General features: G+C 43.8%; 1 protein-coding gene across 11 annotated transcripts in view; it reads left to right on the top strand.

Annotated features, from left to right (window-relative positions):
- The window catches only part of CEP164 (centrosomal protein 164), a 30,503-nt gene extending 9,875 nt beyond the window's left edge, over nucleotides 1–20,628 (top strand). For 2 of the 11 annotated variants that reach the window (XM_070952230.1, XM_070952223.1), the window contains 17 exons: nucleotides 5,374–5,590; nucleotides 6,234–6,311; nucleotides 9,137–9,268; nucleotides 9,991–10,113; nucleotides 11,268–11,411; nucleotides 11,713–11,796; nucleotides 12,257–12,325; nucleotides 12,884–13,062; nucleotides 13,387–13,519; nucleotides 14,327–14,394; nucleotides 14,544–14,748; nucleotides 15,668–15,775; nucleotides 16,257–16,371; nucleotides 17,193–17,546; nucleotides 18,636–18,702; nucleotides 19,180–19,302; nucleotides 20,455–20,628. In XM_070952230.1, the coding sequence (XP_070808331.1) occupies nucleotides 5,374–5,590; nucleotides 6,234–6,311; nucleotides 9,137–9,268; nucleotides 9,991–10,113; nucleotides 11,268–11,411; nucleotides 11,713–11,796; nucleotides 12,257–12,325; nucleotides 12,884–13,062; nucleotides 13,387–13,519; nucleotides 14,327–14,394; nucleotides 14,544–14,748; nucleotides 15,668–15,775; nucleotides 16,257–16,371; nucleotides 17,193–17,546; nucleotides 18,636–18,702; nucleotides 19,180–19,302; nucleotides 20,455–20,554 (2,299 nt within the window). In that variant the 3' untranslated portion in view covers nucleotides 20,555–20,628. Of the gene's footprint in view, nucleotides 1–5,373; nucleotides 5,591–6,233; nucleotides 6,312–9,136; nucleotides 9,269–9,990; nucleotides 10,114–11,267; nucleotides 11,424–11,712; nucleotides 11,797–12,256; nucleotides 12,326–12,883; nucleotides 13,063–13,386; nucleotides 13,520–14,326; nucleotides 14,395–14,543; nucleotides 14,749–15,667; nucleotides 15,776–16,256; nucleotides 16,372–17,192; nucleotides 17,547–18,621; nucleotides 18,703–19,179; nucleotides 19,303–20,363 lie in introns of those variants that run through there. The other 9 variants (XM_070952227.1, XM_070952224.1, XM_070952221.1 and 6 more) reach the window with 8 other exon arrangements.
- Nucleotides 20,629–22,480: the final 1,852 nt, after the last annotated feature.

Here is a 22,480-nt window from a genome sequence, read left to right as displayed (position 1 = left end):
GGTCAGTCAATGACCGCTAAGGCCAGGCATATATCCTCTGAAGGAAACAGCCTCTAAGATAAGTGGAATCGGGCCCTCTAAGAATTTATAGACTACAACTAGCATTTTAAATTGCATTCAGAAACTGATTGGTAACTAGTGCAGCGTCAGTAAAGGAGTCCCACCTGCTAGTAGCTTCCTGCATTTTAGACCAACTGTGGTTTCTGAGTAGTCTTCAAAGCATATTGTAGTAATCCAACCTTAAGGTGCTGAAGATATGTGTCACTGTCTCTCCCAAAGATGGCCAACAATTAGTGTACCACCTGCAGCTGGGCAAAAGCTCCCCAGCCGTGATTTTAGCTGCTGGTCAAGAAAGAACTACCCCGTGGTTTCGGGGTGAAGTACCATCAGTACGCTGATGATACTCAGCTGTACATCTCCACCCCGGATCACCCCAATGATGCCCTTGAAGTGATGTCCCGGTGCTTGGAGGCTGTACGGATCTGGATGGGGAGAAACAGACTCAGGCTCAACCCATCCAAGACCGAGTGGCTGTGGTTTCTGACGTCCCGATATAGTCAGTTGGTGCCGTCACTGACTATTGGGGGCGAGTCGTTGGCCCCCACAGAGGGGGCTCGCAACTTGGGTGTCCTCCTGGACTCACGGCTGTCTTTAGAAGAGCATTTGACGGCTGTGGCCAGGAGGACTTTTTATCAGGTTCGCCTGATTCGCCAGTTGCGTCCCTTTCTGGATCGGGACTCGTTACATACAGTCACTCATGCCCTCGTCACTTCCCGCCTGGACTACTGTAATGCTCTCTACATGGGGCTCCCCTTGAGGAGCACCCGGAGGCTCCAGCTGGTCCAGAATGCGGCCATGCGGGTGGTTATGGGAACAATGTGGTGCTCCCATGTGACCCCCCTCCTGCGCGAGCTGCACTAGCTCCTGGTGGTCTTCCGGGTGCGCTTCAAGGTTTGGGTTACTACCTTTAGAGCGCTCCATGGCTTAGGAACAGGGTACCTACGAGACCGCCTTCTGCCACCAGTAGCCTCTCACCGACCAGTACGGTCCCATAGAGAGGGTCTTCTCAGGGTGCCATCGGTCAAACAATGTTGACTGGCGGCCCCCATGGGGAGAGCCTTCTCTGTGGGGGCACCTGCCATCTGGAACGAGCTCCCCCCGGAGATGCGGAGGATCCCGGATTTGCGCACTTTCCGCCGTACCCTCAAAACATTCTTATTCCAGCAGGCTGGCCTGGCCTAACCTCCCTTTAAATTGCTTTTAAATTTGTTTTATAAATTGGGATGTTTTAAATTTGTTTTTGGGCCAAAGAATTTAATGTATTTTTAAATGATTTTTAACGTTTGTATTTTATCTTTTGGCTGTTCACCGCCCTGAGTCCCTCAGGAGTAGGGTGGTATATAATTTTAATAAACAAACAAACAAACAAACAAACAAACTGTACATATAGGAGGCCACATGCAATGCCATGCGGATACTAACTCAGAATAATCAGGACATTAGATAACTTCTGAATCAGTGCTAGCATTTCTTGATGGGATTCAATTGTTTTATCCTATCCAATCTATCATATCTTCCAGGCACCAGGTGACTGTGTCTACAGCATCTCTCATTAGGCCTGGAACAGAATTATACAATTGGTTACCATTAGCATATTTTTGATAGTTCACTTAAACTAACAAAATCTTACCATATTTTCAGATGAAAAACTACACAGCTGGCCCCAGTGTCCTTGAGATGGGAAAGTGTAGAGAGTCTTTCACTAAATTTTATCCCACGTGCATGAGAAACAGTGCAGGGATTCACCAAGCTGTGGGATGGGGAAGACATCTCGACCAATCAATTATCTGGTTAATTTAGCAATAACTGTAAACAGAAAAGGTGGAAGGAAGGGAAGACAGCAAGAAGATGAAAGATCAAATTATTTTCCGGAATAAGAAATGTTGGGTTAGGACAACTTGGCATACCTTTTGTAGGGAGCGAACTTGCATATTACTAGGAAAATCATGACTTCTGTATCAAAAAGCATCCAGAAGAGTCTGTGCCACTTAGAACAGATTGGGATTGACTGCAGGAGCAGTAGTGATGGCCTCCATTTTTCTTTGTGCTGTTTATATTGCTTCTTGATATGGTTGAATGACTAATCAATAAACAAATTGAATTAGAAGGGAAGGGACAGATGAGATTGGAAGGTTCCTCAGAGACTTCAAGTTGTAAAGATTAGAATGTCATATGTAAAAATGTCACAATTTACCTTGTACGGTTGATTCTACATACTGTTTTCAAGGAATGTTGCCAGGGCTGACCCCAAAATACATGCAAGATGGACTTTTTAAAATCTTTCTCTAGAGCCATATTGACTTTATTCATTCATGTATCTTCCTTACTTAGAAATCATGCAGTCGGCTTTTGCTGTAAATTGCTGAAGGTTTCTACAGACTTTAGTGGTGGTGTTCCTTTTTTTTTTTTTTAGCAGCTAGTTTCACAGTCCAAATCACTCTGCTTATCTGTTAGGTTACTGAAAACTGAGTTGGAGACAACTAGGCAGGAAAAAGAGATACGCTTGAGGGAAGAGATCAAAGTGGACCTTCAAAAACTCCACACTGAGTTGCATTCTGAGATGGATGCAGGGAAGGAGAAGATCAGGTATCAGATTGCCTTGAAGTCTTCTAATTGTCCTCTTCGGGGGAAGATGCGATTTATTATTTATTTTATTTTGTCGCATTTCTATGCCGCCCAACTGCCAAGGGACTCTGGGCGGCTTACAACAGAGAATAAAACAATGCAACAGTATCCCATACAAAAGTTAAAAGAAGACATTAAAACATTAAAACGTTAAAACACATAACACTCCAATTTGTGGTCGGGTCTCGCAAGATCACTATAACGAGATCAACGGCCCCAAGCCTGCTGGAAGAGCCAGGTCTTCACCGCTTTCCGGAAGGCCAATAGGGTGGGGGCGGTCTGGAGGAGGAGGTAATTGGTTCCAGAGAGCCGGGGCAGCCACAGAGAAGGCCCTCCCCCATGGGCCCGGCAGCCGACATTGTTTAGCTGACGGGACCCGGAGGAGACCGACTCTGGAATCTTACCGGTCGCTGGGAGCTATATGGTAGAAGGCAGTCTCGAAGATAGCCTGGTCCTGAGCCATGTAGGGCTTTAAAGGTAATAATAAAGACCTTGAATTGCGCCCGGAGACCAATAGGGAGCCAGTGCAGCTCGCAGAGAATTGGTGTAATGTGGGTGTATCTAGGTGCACCCACTGTAACTCATGCGGCTGCATTCTGGACCAACTGTAGTCTCCGAACACTTTTCAAGGGTAGCCCCATGTAGAGCGCGTTGCAATAGTCCAACCGTGAGGTGACAAGGGCATGAGTGACTGAGGCGAGCCTCTTGATCCAAGTAGGGTCGCAATTGGTGCACCAGATGAACCTGTGCAAAGGTCCCCCTAGCTACAGCTGTCAGATGTTGTTCCAATCTCAGCTGTGAGTCTAGAAGGACACCCAAATTGCGAGCCCGTTCTGAGTGGGGCACTTTCTCTCCCCCCAGAACCACGGGTGGACAATCGACATAGTCTTTAGGGGCAATACCCAGAGCCATTCGGTCTTGTCTGGGTTAAGTCTGAACCTGTTGACTCCCATCCAGATCCTCACAGCCTCCAGGCACCGGCACATCACATTTACCGCCTCACTGAACTGATGAGGGGTGGAAATATACAGCTGGGTATCATCAGCATATTGCTGATATCCCACCCCATGTCGTCGGATGATTTCATCCAGTGATTCATGTAGATGTTAAATAGGAGGGGAGAGAGGACCGAGCCCTGAGGCAGCCCGCAGACAAGGGGCCTAGGGGACGACCTCTGTCCCCTATGACGGTTGTAGGACTGGAGCCAGCCTTATCTGTAGATTAGTACTGCTGAAGTGTGCATCCTCTGTAGTTTGGAACATTTGTGGATGGGAAAGTCACTGTCTCATGAGTGAGACTGATTTTTATGTCATACAAAAACATTTGGATTTATGGGTAAGATAGGATTGATTTGCAGTTTCATCTCACTTAAGCAGAAAAAATCAATAATTATGTATTTCTTTAAATTATGGACATGCACTTCAAGGCTTTATACTCTTTATACACTAAGGACTTGAGTGCCTTATGAAAGGCTGTCAGAGTTGGGGCCATTCAGAACTCCAGAAGGATGTTGTTCCACAGGCAAGAGCTGCAGCAAAGAAGGCAGGACTCCAGGTCCAGCAAGATCATGCTCTTTAATAGAAGAGACCCAAAGCAGTGCTCTCTGCTAGATCTGGTAGAGCAAGCAGGAACAGTCTGGCAGTTCCACAGATAACTTGACTCTAGGCTAGGTAGGCCTGTGTAGGTGATGACTGGCACCTTGAATTGCACCCTGCGCAATTCAAGATGGAAAGCAGAAAAAATCCCTACAGAGGGTGAAGTAATTAAGAAAATATTGGATTGTGCAGAAATGAATAGATTGACTTTGACAATCAAAGAAAGAGAGGAATCTGAATATTTTAAGATATGGAAACAATTTTACCAGTGGTTAGAGAAGAAATATATATAGGGTAATGTTGTAATGAAACATGGGAAGAAGAAAGAGGAGAGAGAAGATAAATGTATTAATAGCAAAGTAAGAAATATGGCAGAAATACTATAATAAATGAAATGATATTATGAAATGATTAATACTGGAGAACAAGAAGAAATCACAAAAGATGTATTCAGATGAAGCACTGAACGATTGATTGATTGATTGATTATGTATTGTATGTTTGTTTGTCTATAAATTTTTTTTAAAAAATTCCAAAAAAAAATTGCGCTCTGCTGACTGATGAAGAGCTGAGCAAAGCAGGCTAGTCAACCTTCCACTGCCAACTGCTAGTCGTCTTTGGTCTCTGGGCTTGTGTTCTGTGCACACTTTCCTCTACTAAATGATGCTGGAGGTTTCTTGTGAAACTCAGCGGACAAATTGTGAGGCTCTGTCCCTGAAAATCTGTACAACTGGAAGAGCTCATAGCTGTATATGACTTGGTCCCAGAGGTCTGTTATAAAATCCTCTTCCCTCTACAGAAGCTATGGGTCTGCTGGCAGATTTCTCACCATCACCAAAAAGGAGAAAAATAACTTTTCCGAAAACTTTGGCAACTTTGCATGCTATTTTCTGGTGACAGAATTCTAGATTCTCTGCCCTTGAATTCCAATTTGGGGTTTCCTTGGCCATATGATCACCCTGGTCAAAATGCTGATGCAAACGGGGGCTTCTGGGGGCAAGGTATCCCAAGGAGCTTGGCTGCCTGCCTGCAAGGACTCTCTGAAGAAAGCCTAGAGAAGTCTTCTTGCTATCTCTTGGTCACTTCCTTTCAGGCTGGCACAAGAAGCTGCACTGAACCAGCTGAAAGAGGAGCTAGAATCCTTTCAGCAACAGGAGAGAGAAAAGCTCCAAAAGCAGAAGTGGCTTTCTCTGGAACGGATAAAAAAAGAGGCTGAAATGGCTGAGCAGGCTGAACAGATGGCGCTGGAGCAGGAGAACCAGAGGGCCCTGGATGAACTGAGGGAGAAGCTGTGCAGAGAAAAGGAACTGGTGAGAATGCCCCCCTTCATCCCTCCCAGGGGCTGGGAAATCAGAAGACGCCCCCTGGGGCAAGAGTGTAGCTGCCTGGCAACAGTGCTCCAATGGGACATGCGGCCCTGTGAAAACTGCCACATTACAGGGATACTGGGTCTCAAAAGGGGGAATCATTCTTAGGAAATATGTCCGTGAAGAAATTAATTCAATGAACTGATACTCATCAGCGTCAAACGCCTTCAGAAAGTTTAGAGAAAGTTTAGAAAAGCAGTCTCTTACAGTATTAGAAGGTTGGGTCATGATGGACAGATTCACGTTCAGTGACTTCAGTGATGGAACTCACTGCATGATATTGGGTGAGTTCTATCTAGTTCTGGTCGTACTATTATTGCAAAAAGAATTTGGCTGTCAAAATTGGTACAAAACCAATTTCCTATCCCTGCTTGTAACCATGAAATGCTTGCCTAGCAAAGAAAATTAAGGAGATATATTTTACAGGTAGAGTAGGACACAAGTCAGGAAGAAATTTGGGGACCACTGGTCATACAATACAACTGTAAAAATGTTTATGGATATAGATCAGGGATATCTGCCAGTCTTCTAATTTGGAAGCTATAAATGGATTTCTTTACAAGCTGTCTTCTGGATCCTTTGGCAGGCTCTGCAGGAACTACAGGTGCAGCTGGCAGCAGATATCCAGCAACAAAAAACTGCAGCAGCAGAAGAGCACCAGAAGGTAAGACATCTATGTCAAAGGGATAGAGCAAGCCTTGACCCTGGTTCTTGCAGCTGCATTGGGGTCTCCAATTTTAATCCCGGTTTCACAAGCTGTAGAGGTACCTCCGTCCTGTTGTCTGCCATGAAGAACCTCATCTGTGAATTTTTAAAACCCATAGAAGAGTTTTGAGGCCCAGAGACGACTGACTGCTGTCCCTTGGATTTTCCTTATTTGATGCCTGGGTTTTTTGGGGGTTTTGTTTTGCTATCGTACCTTATTTTCTGAGGTGCTGGCAACTGTACAAATCTCTTTCCTGCACCCAATCCCTCTTAATTCGTACATTTACACTGTGTCTCTTAGGTCTGCTCAGTATTGGGGCTATCTGTCAGGAGGACTTTGGGATTCTTAGGATCGGACAGCCAAAACACGGGGTGCTAAGGCTTTCTTGTCAAACAGATCAATTATTTTCTTTTAATCCTAATATCTCAAGATAGAAGAATATGGATTTCCCTGAGTATGGCCTTTATAGCCAGAAATTGCAAGGAAATATGCAAGCCAATTGACAGCAGTACTGGGGACAGAGGGAGACCCTGTGCAAATTCTTGTGACGCTTTGTAAGTTCCTCATGCAGGCACAGAGGCTTATCTGTGACTTAAATACTTAATGAAGTATAGCTATCTTAAGAAAAGAAACTGGTCTTTCCCACCAGCTAGGAAAAAAACTCTAGTGGGTTGCATACCATACTTTTTTTTAATAATGCCTCCTACTAAGGCAGCATTTAACATCCAGCTGCCTGCAATTACTGCGAGTTCAATTCTCACCAGGCTCAAGGTCGACTCAGCCTTCCATCCTTTCTAAGGTGAGTAAAATGAGGAGCCGGTTTGTGGGGGCAATAAGCTGACTTTGTATAAAATATACAAAAGTATGAAGGCTATTGCTTAATGCATTGTAAGCCGCCCTGAGTCTCCGGAGAAGGGCGGCATATAAAAATAAATAAAAATAAAAATAAATAGATAAATAAATACACAAACAAACATAAAATGCATCTTTTATGAACAGAATATTGGCCCGGTTTTAGATTTATATAGATTTTTGTTAATCTTTAACACAATTTTATATATAATTTTTTTGGTAACATTTATTCCAACTAATAGGCTTCAACATTTTTGTAACATTTTTATAAAGACCAGTTAAATATATCTAATTAATTCATAATCCAATATTATTTCAGCTTTCTGTTCTTATTTAGTTAAATACGACATTTATAATTAAGGATATTTCATTTATTACAATCCCCTTCATTAATTAAAAATATTCCAATTATTCATACACCCATAAAAAATCACTTCATTAAAAATACAATTTCATCTTTTCCCTAGTATTCATTTTCTTTACCCCATATTCTCTTTCCATTTCTTTTTCCTTTTCTATCTTTATATTTTACTTTCTTTTTCTTACCTTCTTCTCTTTTGTATTTTAAAATCCTGATCTCTCTTTTCCCTAATCCCAATGTAATCATTTTGTTTTTTAAGATCATAAACTCTTCTATTTTGCTGTATCTTTCCCATTATTTTCCATCCCTTTTCCCTTTTTCTTATTTTCTCACTGATAACCCCAGTGTAATCATGTAAGTTTTTTATATTCTTTCTATTCCATCCTCTTTTTTTTTTTCCTTTCCCCTTTTTCCATTTTTTCCATTGTTAAACCCAAGATAATAATCATTTAATTTTCCCTAATCAATCTCCTTGGCTTTGTCTTTATTTTCAGTCTCTTTTCCTTGCTTCTCGTTAATTGTTTCTTTGTCAGCTTGAATGTATCCTAAATCAATTTTTTGGTCATCAAGTTTCAATTTTTCATGCAACATTGTAGTCATTTCCTTAATTTCCATTTTTCAATGATAGGTACATCATTATCAACATTTTCTTCAGTTCCTGCGCCATTTTGTTCTTTCTAAAAAGTTCAGTGCTATAATTATTTTTTTTCTCTCCTGAAGATGGCTCTGTACAATCCACATTTGCAATTGGCAAGCTTAACAGGCATCCATTTTGGTTGCAGTTCGTTTTAACAGTTTTTACTTACACCAAGTCAATTTAAAATTCAGTCCAGATTTATATAGTCCAAATTCCACGTTACATTCCAATTAGGTTCCAATTTAGAGTCATTAACCAGTCCTTTCTATTACAGGCTTTTCTTCGGGGTTTTTTTTAACTCCCTTTAAAGTTTCCAAATTGAAAAAGAATCTTTTCGGGTTCTTGGTTTTTCTAAAAAATTTTTTAAAGTTCTCCAAGTATTTTAAATCCAAAACAAGCAAATTTCTAGTTCGGGTTCTGTTACTTTGTAACTTCCGCCTTACTCTTCTTCTTCCGTCCTTTCCCACGCCTATTAGCCGCTATTATGACGCCAGGACATTTGCAATTGTTTTAAAAATCCTTCCTTTTTTTCCCCTTTCTGCCTAGGAGTTAGATATCATTCACCCGGCAGCAATATTCTGTTCAATTCTCCGCTTCTGCACATCGCTTAATCCGGTTGCCCCAGTTTACTGGCGGTCGTAATGGCCGCCCCCCCCCCCCCACTGCAGAGTCAAAGAGAATTTCCTCTGACCTCCGAGGAACTTGCCTGTTCCTCTTGGTCTTCTGAGGTGCCTCTCTTTCTTCTCTGTCCCTACAGGATAGATCTGGTCCGAAGACCCCTGTGCAGCGGTTCGTCAGCCCAGGATTTCGTGGGACTCACTAGAGCCCGCTAATCCCCGACTGTCTCGCCGCAACACTTCCGGTCGACTCCAGTTGCACACCATACATGTTGGCTGAAGATCCCTGAAGGCTCCTGCTTTGTCTCCTGGCCAGGTTATTCTGACCCTCCGGATGGAAATCATGGAGGCTCAGAGAAGAGAGAAAGCAGAACTTCAGAAGGAGCTCGAGAGTGTGGAGCAAAACATTCAGCAAAAGAGACATCACATAGCAGAATATGAGCGAGAGGTAACGAGTAAATGCCGCACTTCTTACAACATGGTCTCTAATGTGCAGGATCAAGTCTGCACTGATGGAAGATCTGTTACTTAGTCAGACTGTTATTCTCCCCTCAGTGCATTTATTTATTTATTTATAAAATTTATTGACCGCCCATCTTGCCACAGGGTAACTCTGTGAGGCTTACAGCCCTAAAAAATGTATTTAGACATATACATAAAAACATAAACAAACTAAAATCTAAGGACACGTGGGTAGGGCGGGCACAGAGCGGAGAGAGGTGGGATTGTTGTTACTCAATAATCTGGGAAATAAGAAATTAGGAATCTGTTCAGGCAACTCCCTCCCTGATTCCCTGGAGTATAGGAAGGGACATATATCACGGTCAGATTTGCAAAATTGCCAATCTCAATCAAGCACCATTCTGGTTGTCTGGTAGAGCTGATTTTCTGTTCTAGCCTACCTGGTAGGCAACACCCTGAAGTCTCAGAATGCCTCAGAATGGGTGGAGACAGGTGGTCCTTTATAGATACAATGGCAGCCATTTAGCAACTCAATTGCTGAACTCACACAACACGTTAGACAACCTATATCAGTACAAGGGTCACAGTAGCTCACGTGTGATGTACTGTGCTGTTCCTTGACTGCAGTTTTGGATCATTTTTTTGTCAGTGTGTGATGATAGTGGGAATAACAGCAGTTTAATCTGGATGCCTTTACCCCAACTGTAGCTCAGCGATCTTCTGAAAGAGAAGCGTCAAGAGGTTGAGCAAGAACATGCTAGAGAGTTGGAAAAAATGCAGAAGATACACCAGGAGACTCTAGCTAGGATTCAAATGCAACATGAGGACAAGGTAAGGTTACTTATAAGTTGGATGCCCAGCAAAAGATCCAGTAGGCTTATAGTTGTTTTACTCACAGCATCCAAGGAAGAGAAGGAGCTAGCTTAAAAACATCTTTTATATATTTTTCTGACTGTCTGTCAGACTTTTATGCCACTGAATTCTAAGTCTCTTAGCTGTTAACAATAGCTGTTAAGTAATAATAACACTTAACAATATCTGTTAAGTAATAATAAAATACAGCATAAAACATCCACAGTAAATTTTGTTAACATCAACTGTGTGCAAAATAAGAGACATCGGTCTAATGGTTAGGGCACCAGGTTAGAAAGTGGGAAAGTTGAGTTCAGGTCGTACCTTAGCCATGAAATCCAGATGGGTGGCTTTGGGCCAGTCCCTCCCTCTCAGACCAGCCCACCTCACAGAGTTGATGTATGGGGGAAATAGGAGGAGGAAGTTGTGTTGGATATGTTCGCTGCCTTGAGTTATTTATAAAAATAATAATGGCAGACTACAAATACATACATAACAGTTTTTCATAACTTTGTGGCTGCCTACCTGGCCTACAAGACCTGGACAGCATACAATTCAGAAACCCATAAAATAATAGTATTAATAATAATTATTAATATTAATAATAAAAATTCATATTATTGTTAAAACGGTGGAAGAGATGTTACATACTACAAATAATGTAGCCATTTCATTAAATCACCATTTCCCTGAGACTCTCTAAGCCTGTTGACACAGCCAAGTTTTAAGGATGTCAAGATACCCCCATAGAGAAAGTTAAACAAAAGGAATTTACCTCTGAAAGGAGCTGCAACTGAAAATTACTGTAGTGTTTTGGGCTCAGCCCTCTGCATCTCCTTAGAAAGGGAAATCCCAAGCCACTTTTCTTAGGAAGAATCTATTGATTAGGGCTGGAGTAACACTCTCCTGCCAATCAGCGCCAAGTTTACTTCTGGATCTGTAGATGTAGCCTCAGTGAAAGTAGGGACCATCCAGAAAGAGACCCCCGCAACTTGCATCATCTGTCCCTCCTGGGGGTCTTCAAAGATGGCCCCATGCAGACCATATTGCAGCAATCCAAAGGGGTGATGATGAAGCATGAGTTGCTGTTTCCCTCCCTCGTCTTGGATCACGTCAACTCTTGTACCCGGCAGGAGAAGAAGCAGAAGGCCGAACTGCTTGCAGGGCTGCAAGATGAGCTGGAACACATGGAACTGCTCCACAAGGCCCAGCAAGAGGCCTTGCGAAAGACACACATGGAGAATATGAAGGAGCTGCACCAGAAGCACCAGGAGCAGGTGGGGAAAATGGTGAGGAGGAGGAGTCTTTGGAGGTCAGGACCTCATGGGGCTCAGCTGCCCATGAAAAGGACATTTCCAGTAGATCCTGGCAGTGCTTTCTCAAGAGCTTGAGGGTGCCTCTCTAACTGTAACTCCCACCTCATTGGACCTCCTCTTGAATTCCCAATGGCTACAAGGGGAGGGTTCCCTTGTTCTTCTGGCACCTTAGTTGTTCTTTCCTCATTCCTCGTGACCTGGCTGTCTTCATTGTCTGGGTCTTGGCAGAGAGGTCGCATCTCTTATGGCTTACTTCCTACAGGAGAAGAAGGCCCAGGATGCAGAACTGGAGCTGGAGCTCCGAGCGAAAGATGCCCAGACAAAAGCAGCTCAACTCTGTGCCCAGGTGAGCACACGTATGCGCAACTGTGTAGCTCATCACACCAGTGGGGAAGACTGCAACTTGGCCCCTCGGACTGTTAGTTAACCCATAACACAGATCTCCATGTATATCTTTTGGGAGGAGTAGATGAGTTCTTTCTGTCCATCATCTGAATGCCTTTTCCACTATTTTCTGTTGGCTTATTGGTTTCTCCTCTAGAGGACAAACATTGGCACAGCTTTCAGACGTAGAATTTCCTGCATAGAGCCTGAGCTGAAACTTAAGCAGCTCTTGATCTTTATAAGATTTTGCTGTACTCAGTCTTTGGTGTCCTGAATTGTCCAAGAGGCACTTCTGGCCTATCAGTGCTCTGGATTTTGAGCTGGCAGCGAGTCCAGTTTCTTAGCCCCTGTAAATCTTTCTCCTGAGAGAGGAGTTTTGTGGGCTTCCCAGCTTTCTTAGATTATTTCTCATTTATGTGTAGGAGGAAGCCTGGAAGAAGAAAAGGCAGCAGGTCCTAGAAGAAGAGAAGCAGCTTGAAGAAGAAAGAAATGTATGCACTGGCAGCTCTCACAATGAGCTAGGAATCTTTTTCCTTAGGATGACATAAGGGAAGTTTTTGCAGTTGATGCAAATGGCAGGAGAGAGGGAGGGAGGAGATGGGGAGGCAGGAGCAGCACAGTTTCAGGTACATGTTTCCATCTTTTGGCTCTCAGCCGGTCCTCTTTAGCTGAGGGCTGCCTTAAGGCTGAGAATTAGGAGATGGTGTTGTTCACCAAGACTCCAACTAGCATTAGATTGTCTTCTCTGGTGGTAGCTTTCTAAAGTTGTAGGGAGGAAGTTTTGCCCAGAGAAGTCAATGGAGCACTTAGCATGCAACTCACACAATCTGGGGCCGTTTCTCTAGATGTGAGTGGAAAGGCAGCTGTAGAATAGAAACAAGCTGGCAGGATGAGTTCCTCCTTTGCACTGCTGCAGTTGAGTATCTGCTCATCTTTATCTATGGCCAAGGATGCACTAACCTTAGCCAAAAAACTTTACATATCAGTTGAATATTTAACGTTGCATCTGCTAGACTCTCCCTCTCCCCCCCCTCCCGTTTTTTTTTCAGGAAGCTGCTTTGGCAGCTCATTCCTGCCTTGAGGAGTCTCAAAAAGCACAGGAGAATCTTGAAGATACTTTACAGCAGCTGCACAATGCTCTGGCGGAACTCCAGGATCAGAAAATAAAGCTGGAGTCTCAGGTGGAATTGCTACAGATACAGAGCCAACAACTTGAGAGGCATACCAGGTGAGATTTGTTCTTCACTGGACAAGCAGGATTGGACCAGGCATTATGTGGTAATAAGCCATGTGACGCATACATATAGAGCTATGCCGGCGACTGGTGGAGAATGTTCTCAGGATCTAGGAAGAATGGGAAGCTACATGGCTCACTGACCTGGAGGTGTCCACTGTGTTTCAGGCCCATCTGCCACCATGCTTGAATTCAGCAATGTTTCCTAACTTTCACTTTCCAAAAGTTGAACAAGAATTGGCCATTTCCTGAAGGAGCGGGCCAGAAGTACAGACGTAGATCCTGAGTGGCATCTGACTTCTTCCTTGTCACTTTCAGTGAGTTGGAAGAGACCATCAGGACCAAGCAAGAGCTGCTAAAGAAACTGGATAAAGAATGGAGTGAAGCAACTTCTCCAAGGGAAAAGGAAGAAGCGCTCCGAATGGAAGACCTACAAGGGGACGGTCCAGAGGTCAGTGGAAGCAGGGTCAGAGATGAAGGGGAATAAAATGGACTTTCAGTGGCACAGATCAGCCTGGACTTTACAGTGAGAATATAGCTCAAGAAAAGCAGTATGTATCGTAGCATGTCATTCAAATAGTTTGTTGGCAGCATTCTTATTAAATGCCTTCAAGGTGCATGGATTTTTACAATTCTGCCTATAAAAGGACACAGCCAATATTGAATGGATGTTGAGGAATGGGAAAGACAAAACCTTTTGTGAGGGATGCCACACTAACCAATCGCTACCCCTGAGATGAGACTCCCACAGTCACTTCCTCCACCATCTTGAAATTGGGGGGAGGCAGGGGGAGGGGATGTTCAAATATGCCTTGAATTGCAAGGTATTACTTAAGAAAATGAGCTTCAGGGGCTGGAGAAGAGAGTCTGGGGAGGCCGAAATTTGGGAAAGTCCAGTGTGCAGGGGCTGGACTACCTCAAAAAGCACTTTATTAAAAATGTGTGGGATTTCCCCTTGGCTCTTTGGTCACGGCATGTGAAAAGCCACCCTCTGCTGCTGAGAAGGGAGGCCTTTGCTGCTACCATCTGGAAGAGACAAATCAGTGTCTGATTCCATACGGATCAGATACTCCAGATGTAGGTGTAAGCAGGAGGAAGATCCTCAGGGTCAGAAGAGATGGGAAATAATATTGCCTACCTAATATTCCACTGCTTTGATTTAAGCTCCCTCCATTAAGAAACCACACCCTATATTTGTTCTTGATGTTTCCGCTTCATTTGCCTGTTACTTAACTTTAAAAATGGTTTAATCCTAAAGCCTTCCTCCAGAGAAATGACATCTGAAATACCAAAAAGCAATGAAGAAAACAGCCTTCTCCTGAACCAGTAAGTGAAAAAAAAGTTATTGGCACCCAGAAATAACTACACGTGTGGTGTGACTCTATAGGCTTTGGTAGCTGGTAGGGACAGGATAGAGAGGAGTGACTGCTTGGCCTCTTTATAAACTCAGATTTTTTTTCTTCCTGTTCTTACAGAGTACGGCACTACATTTCCTCTGAGGGAGCTTCCCTGAAGACAGCGAAGGAATTCTTGGTGTGCCAGACTCGTTCCATGAGAAAAAGGCGAACGGCCTTAAGAGCAGCCAAGCAGCATTGGTATGGTGGTCTACAGGGAACACCTGCTGTGCAAGACTCAGGCCATTCTCAGGTGTTAGAGGGAGTGCGCAGGAACCTAGAAGAGGTGAGTGGTGAGTTAGACAAAGCAAGGCAGTGCTTGAAACCATCAGCCTGAGCTGAACTTTACAACAACTCATCCAGGCCGTACTAACTTGGTTTGATGCCTTGAAAAAGAGAAGGGGGAGATAGCGGTAGAAGGCTTCCTTTGGGGTTGAGAATACCAATCTGGCTTGCTTTGGCTTGCCTTACTGCAGTTTGGCAGCTGGACAAGTGGCCATGCAGCGAGGAAGGGTTGCCCCTTCTGCCTTTGCAATGAGTCACCCTGCGAGCCACTTCCAGGGGAAAGATTGAGCAGCCGGCCCCCTCCTCTCCTGTAACGCTTGCATCCCTGCAAGCAGCAGCTCACAAATGAGGAGACACTGTTATTAAGAGGACTTTACAATGGCAGCAACATTTAAATCCTTGAGCCTTGGTGGCGCAGCAGACTAAAGTGCTGTTAAGTAGCACCAGCTGCCTGCAATTACTGCAAGTTCAGATCTCACCAGGCTCAAGGTTGACTCAGCCTTCCATCCTTTTGAAGTAGGTAAAATGAGGACCCGGATTGTGGGGGCAATAAGCTGACTTTGTATAAAAAAGAACACCGCTTTGGGGGGTGGGGGGGGCGAAAGCCCTACTAAGCAGGTATATACAAAAGTATGAAGGCTATTGCTTAACGCATTGTAAGCCGCCCTGAGTCTCCGGAGAAGGGCGGCATATAAATCGAACCAATCATAAATAAATAAATAAATAAATAGATAGAAAGATAGATAGATAGATAGATAGATAGATAGATAGATAGAAAGAAAGAAAGAAAGAAAGAAAGAAAGAAAGAAAGAAAGAAAGAAAGAAAGAAAGAAAGAAAGAAAGAAAGAAAGAAATAGTCCTAACAAACATTCCTCTTTTATTGGCCTGTGTTACTGCAGTATGACTTTCTTTCCCCCTAGGAAGGGAGGCAGCTAGATGAAATGAAATCTGCCATGCGGAAAGGGCAGGAACTGCTAAAGAAGAAAGAAGAGAGGCTCAGCCAGCTGGAATCCTCTCTTCTGGAAGAGGTAGCTCTGTCGGAGCCAGCAAGGAAGCATCCTAAGTCTTCCTCGGTGCCATTGCAGCTGCCTATCCCTCTGGGGAGGAAGGAGCCTCTGAATTGTCAGAACAACTTTTGTCTCTCTTATTTAACTACATCCCAGGGTGTGGGGTGGCCCAATTTTAGTTGTTGTTGTCATGTAATCAGCCAGGGCATCGACCTGTCATTTTACCTATTCAAAACTGATTGAGATCTAACCATGAGATGTGCTTTTAGAAGATGGTGCTGAACAAGGTGGCTTGGGTGCTTCAGTCACTGGCTCTGCCAGTAACCTGCAACCCAATTGGGCATCCTGCTAATTGTGAACACTTGGCTCAACTGCTGGTTCTGGCTAAGCCAAAGAAACTAAGCAAGCTGGCCTGGCCTTCCTTGGTGACAAGTGGCTGCTTATTTTTTTATTCTGAGTTATTGAGACACAGCAGCAAGGAAAACCCCTTCTTCTTTACTAGTTTTCTGATGAAGATACAATCAAGGGAGTGGCCTGCAAGAAAATGGTGACTTTTGACCTCAGTGACTCTGAAGACACAAGTAGCCTTATGAGTGCTGATCGGTCTCTTCACAAAAGTAAGTGTTTGGATGAATGCTAAGACCGGTATCCTACAACCTACAATCTGTGACTTTACACTCATTTTTGGGAACCTGATGGATATCCTTTCATTCCCATTGAAGCACTGCTAGTCTATGTAGCTACTGAGAATTCTGGCCACACATTTGGAAAGCTGGAGAATGGTGGTCTGGGACACACTGTACCCAGAGTTCCACTTTTCCTACTTGCCAAAAAGATGTGGCATGTGTCAGGATTTGTGTTTCCTCACACAAGTGTTGCTATAGAATAAATTTCTAAACTTTCACATCTCCCTTTACTGTAATCTTAATATATATTCCTCCCTGAAAAATCCAAAATGAACACAAATGAACAATGAAAACAATACAGTGAAACTTTGGGAAAGGTGGATCTATCGTAACAATGAAACCAAAAAGCTCTTCATCCCTCCCTGTATCTCTCTCTGTACGTCCCTAACCTTAACTGGGAAACCCTGCCATAGAAGTCCAGTCATTTATCTGTCATCTCCCTCACAGATCTGCAGGAGAAGCTCCCCCCATAAACTCCCCCCAACAGCCCTGTTTTTCCTTGATGAATTTGATGAGGTCTTTTCTCCTCTAGTTTTCTGCAGTGGATGAGTAGCTGGATTAAATTGGTCTGACTTCGATCTTCTAGAAACCTACTACCCCCCTCTCCGCCCGCCCCTTCCCCCATACAGGAGGCTTTTAATTCTGAATTGTGGCTGGATTTTAGTTTTCTGGGTTCAGAGCTTTATTACCTTTGTATTTTTTGTCCATTAAATAATCAATAGTTTTTTCCCCCCATCCCCTCCCTTTCACAGCAGCTGACTTGAAACCGGATGTCCCGTTTTCTCCCTTTGACAAGATCCAGTATTTGACTGAATCACTGCAACGTATCACCAGTGACCTGAACTGTGTCCTTCGTCTCCTGAGTACCTTCAGTAGCCAGCAGACTCTTTTCACTTCCACCCAAGGCCAGTCACTGGCTCCACTGGCCAGGGATGGAATTCCTCTGACTGCTTATACCTCCCTGGCACGTGCCTATTCGGCCACATCATTTGCACCTTCCGCCGGACTTCAGTCAGTCTGGTGCAATTCTGGCCCCGGTTCTGCCGCTGTGAGCAGACAGTCTGTGGACAATATGTTGATGGAGAAATGGCGCAAGTATTTCCCAGGTAAGAATGGATTCTTGAGCTGTTCCTTTCTTTTGTCCAAAGCCCAGTCTGGCATTGAGTTTACCAACTTGTTTTGGAGAAAGAGTTTTGATGCCAATTGATAGAGCTTGTTTTTTCTCCTTTCTTTCCCCCATTCCCTCACCAAAGATGAGGCCTGATTCCAGAATTAGGATTTGGATTATTAAGAGTCAGCATGACACCATAATTTACAGCTGTGTTAGGAGCTGTTTGTCGTGTTTGAGACTTCCTTTCAAAGCGGGTGCCTGAGGTTTTCTCCTTTGGGTGTTTTTGTTTTCTATCCCAAGAGCATTCTGAGCATTTTGTAAAAATTATGTTCCCAGTAGTAGCTTTTATTTGGAGCCTAGTACACGGGGAATTTTCTTTACAGTTGTTTCTTCACCTTTGCTTTTAATCACCAATCGGGTTTGAGCAGAAATAAAATCATCTTCAAGAACTGACTTAAGATCTACAAGTGAGAGGCATTTAAGACTCAATTATCTTTGGTCCATGGTGTAGAATCCTTTCCTCAAAAGGTGTGCAAAGCAGCAAGCTCACAGTCGTTGATGCTCTTATTTAGTACAGATTTTATGTATAGGTTGGTTGTTGGTTGAACTTTCCCCCTCTAAGAAAAAGCTGAGAATTTGTTTAAATGTAAAGTGTGTTCTATTTATTCACTAGTCAGAAATCCACTTCCTTTCCTGATCAACAACTGATCTAAGTTTAAGGATAAGAACTGAGTTGAGCTATATGATGTAATAGTAGCAAAGAAAACATTTTAGTTATTGAAAATATCTTACCTAAAAGGACTCTTTGAAGAACATTCAGTGTCTGAACCAAAATTAATTTGATTTGTGTCCATCTTTTGTCCAACATGGCGTTTGGGGGATGGAAACATCTAAACAAATCCACCCAGCTCTTGGAGATAGATTTGGAATAAGTAATACAATTTATTAGAAATGTTTAGCAAAATCCAAAGCTCTTGGAATGGATTGATGTCTGAATGAAAAATATGACTTGCCTTTAGTCTCCGTATGGTTCTAATAATGGAACGCTTTTTGTTATTTTGTAAATGTAGTCTTTTCTATTCAGGGAAGTTTCCATTGCCCTGTGGTGGGCTCGGTGCTCAAGATGACAAGCTGGACTCCTTAATAACTGGGTAAGGAAACTTCTCACATTCAAGCTGATATGTCAGATGAGATCATTGTGTCTTGCCTTACAGCATTGACTGTCAGCTAGCACAAAACAAAATCTGTCTCCTGGGGAGTGTTTTAGAATTGTCATTTTGCAATTTTGCTGAAGAGAAGATATTCTTTAGAGCAGGGGTGTCAACTGGTAGCCCGCGGGCCGGATGCATCACGCACAGGCTACACCTACCCGGGCTCCGCAAAGGCAAAAAAGCATTGCTATACATCATGTGACGCGATTCAGTTTGACACCAGTGCTCTAGAGAGAATTAAGACTGTTCTGACATCAACAGTGCTCTCAGAAGAGCAAAATACCCTTCCCACAGGCCTCCTTGGGTCTCCTTGGTCTTCACCTGACCTGATTAAGGTTATTGCCTGCATACAACCAATTTGTCCGCTGCTTGACCTCTTTTCCTGGTTGATTCTCCCCACCTCCTGCTTCCCAACAGCGAGCAAGTCTGCCTGTTCCAGCACCCTCATTTTCAGGGCTCCAAGGCTGAGAAGCCAAACATCCAGCGCATGATTGATGCCAATAAGAAATGGCTAGAGAGTTTCAAGCATGATTGCAAAAGGTATCCTTTTGTCCTGTCTAAGCCCCGTAGCTGATAACTGATATCTCCCATTGCAGCCAATTCCTAAAAAGGTGTCGAGATTGAGAGACACTGAAAATAATAAGCTGTGTCTATAGTGGCCAAGTGCTATAAAATTAATCTGCATTACAGTTCGTATCCATGGGGGCAGGAGAGGCGTGTAGAACCCAGCTGTGGGCTTGGCCTGGCAGGTAGATTGTTTCTTGACCTCATTTTCAATCAGATTTGTTCAATCTGATTCAAACTTCGATCATCAAGTTTCTCATTAAGCTATAGAAAACAAAGCTGTGCATCCTTCCCTTCTCTCAAAATCCTGTAGTGATGTGAAAAAATAAGCACAGCCCACTGAACATTTTATCTTTTTCAACATAGTTCAACCTGTAGATATAGTTGAACAAAGAAACAATGAAAATTTGACTTTGCAGTCAGTCATTTAAAAATTAAGAGATTTCCCTCAGTGGAAATGGAAAGTGCATCCTTGGCTCCAATAGTGGGTATTCTCCGCTTGGCAAAAAGAACCTCAAGTAGACTGTCTACCAGCCTCTGGCTTTGACTAGGAGGAATTTTTCTCCATATCTCCATGCAGAATTTGTTCACTTGTGTGATGATTTAGGGGTTTCATGCCATGCACAGCTTGCTTTAAATTACCTACAGCATTTCAATTGGATCTGGGCTTTGACTTGGCCATTCCAGAACACTCAATTTCTAGTTTTGTTTTGTGAGGGATTTTTTGGCCATGCTGATTTCCTAATAGGGCAGATAACACGGGTGGAAGGACTCTATTCTACATTCCTTTGTAGACCATAGTTCTCTCCAAGTTTCTCCTGAGTCGTTAGGAGAGATTTGCTTCTGAGTGATTTAGTGGACTCTTTGTTTGCTTCAGGTAAATCCTGATTTTTTTGGGAGAATCAGATTAATCCTGATTTTCTGAATCTTCCTAATTAAACGTATCTCTCCAACTCGGTCTGTGACCAGCTGCATGGCAATAGAAAGCCCAGGGTTTTTTTAAAAAAAAAATCCTTTCAAGGGGAATTCTCTTCCAGGTCTGGCTGTGGCCAGTGTGCTTCCACCCATTCGTGCCTTTCCGGTTTTTGTCGCCATGTTCTTATGCTTTTCCTTCACTCAAGTTGCCAGCTCTTTTTTGCCAAGTCCTTCGCATTCCTCCAGCAGTGGCTCCGGTTTGGTGCAGCTTGGGCTGGATGAGAACAATCAGATCAAGGTCTACCACTTCTAGATGGACAAAAATCCTGCTTGTCTGCAAAAAGCTTACCTACCTGTCAAACAACAATATATATTATTATCTCTGTACCCAACAGCCTCCACGTGTTTTCTTGCGTTGCAGTCAGAGATTGATTCTTAGCTAAATTTCTCTTGGGAAATTAATTCAAGCCTTTTTGTAGATTATCCATCCCAGGGAATGTCATAAATGTGAAAGAGAAAGAAGTGTGTGCTGAATGGAGAAAGGTGGCTGGTAGGTTACCTGTCCATACTTAGGGAGCCAGAGAAACAAAGGGCCCATCTGAAACACCTGGGTCTTCTCCTATCTCTTGCTCAGCTTCCTCTTTCCACTGTCACCTTCCACACCACAGAATCCTCAGTTCAGGTATGGCTGCTGAGGGGACTGGCAGAGTGTTTCTGCTCTTGAAGCAACTGGGAATATGAACTACAAAATCAGTCTTTGCAGAGGCTGAAGCAGGTAATGAGCAAGTCCAGTTCCCCAGGTGCTTCTGGATTCTGGGAGTTCATTTCTACTCCTGGTTTCTATCCTTTCCCTAAGGGCTCGTGTGCCTGACCTGCTCTTGTCAGGAGCACTGGTGGCGTATTCATGGCACTCATTGGGCATATTCTTCAGTGCTCTCACCAACACCAGAAGGTAAACAGCGATTTGGGGAAAATGAGAGCAGGCAATGGCCCAATGTACTCTTCCTTGCAAATGGTTGGTGTATCCTTTGATTAAGCTGCCAGAAGAAAGCTAAATTTCTCAACAACCTCCCCTCCCCCACTTCTGCTTTCAACTGGACCGCTGATCTCCAGGGTTGCTTTTTAAACAATGATCACCATGTGTCTAAACAGGCAGTAGAAACCACCCTCCCCCACGGCTGGTGCTACAAGTGGTCTTGGGCCTCTCCATTGTGGGGCAGGCAGAGCAGCTTTTCTCCTGTCCTTACAGGAGAAAGGTCATACAGGACTGGAAGGACTTTTGTTGCCCTTCCAATAAATGAAATGCATATGATAGCAGAGAATTGGTGGTGCGCATCCTTCAGTTATTAACTGTACTTTTAAATTCTGATCAAATGTACTCAATTTCCTACCCCTTTCATGACTTTCTTGCTTTTTCCTTGCTGCAGTCAGGAAGATTTTTCTCCAGGAAGATTTTAAAATGGCTCACATTTGCATTGCTTCGATATTATTTTGTGAGCTGCTGTATTCCTTAATCAAGGCAGAGGCAATCATGGAGATTGCTAGGAGAAAAGTGTGTCTCTCTGGATATCCAGCTGATCAGCTTCAGCCAGATTTTTCTGGTGCCTTTTGTAATTGGAGTGTAAATGGTGGTGGGCTTTCCAGGGATTATATGCTGAGCAGATTCCTGTGCCTTCTGCTCCATGCCTAATTCTTACCCCTCCACCCCTTTCCCTCTCCCCTGGTGGGCTTTCTATTAGTGGGCACCATTGGAATGTGACCTCCCTAAGGCCTCATGAATAAAGATTGGAGGTTCCAAAACGGGAGGTTTCTAGGCAGGCCATTCAGTGAGAGCTAGCCCCACCGCACCATTAGCGGCTGGTCGTAACATTCCATCCCATGCTGGGAGCATCCTGGTGAATCCGTCCCTTTGATCAGATGCACAGTAAGGAGGGTGTTTGTTTGCATCCTCTTGCTAAGGAATGATGGAGTTAGCTGCAGGCATATCACTGTGCAGCATCATGTTACATCTCAGCAGTACAAGCCGGCTAGGGGCCATGGAATTTGAGCCCCTATAACAGTCTTCAGGTCTTTGTACTGATGTGCCACCAGCTTCTTTCCCAGCCCAGCCCTCTGCTTAGAAGGTTGCCACCGCGTCTTGCATGGTGACAGGGAGTTGTGGAGTATTGGCAACTTCCAGTGTGGCCGTCTAATTGGCTAAGATGGCAGGTGGTGCCGTGTCTCTTGTCCTGAGGCTGCT

This window comes from Pituophis catenifer, unplaced genomic scaffold (assembly GCF_029215685.1).
Source record: "Pituophis catenifer annectens isolate HBS135680 unplaced genomic scaffold, rPitCat1.0.hap2 SCAF_12, whole genome shotgun sequence".
Taxonomy (NCBI): domain Eukaryota; kingdom Metazoa; phylum Chordata; class Lepidosauria; order Squamata; family Colubridae; genus Pituophis; species Pituophis catenifer.
The sequence above is the reverse complement of the archived record's forward strand: the minus strand, read 5'-3'. Positions and strand labels throughout refer to the sequence as shown.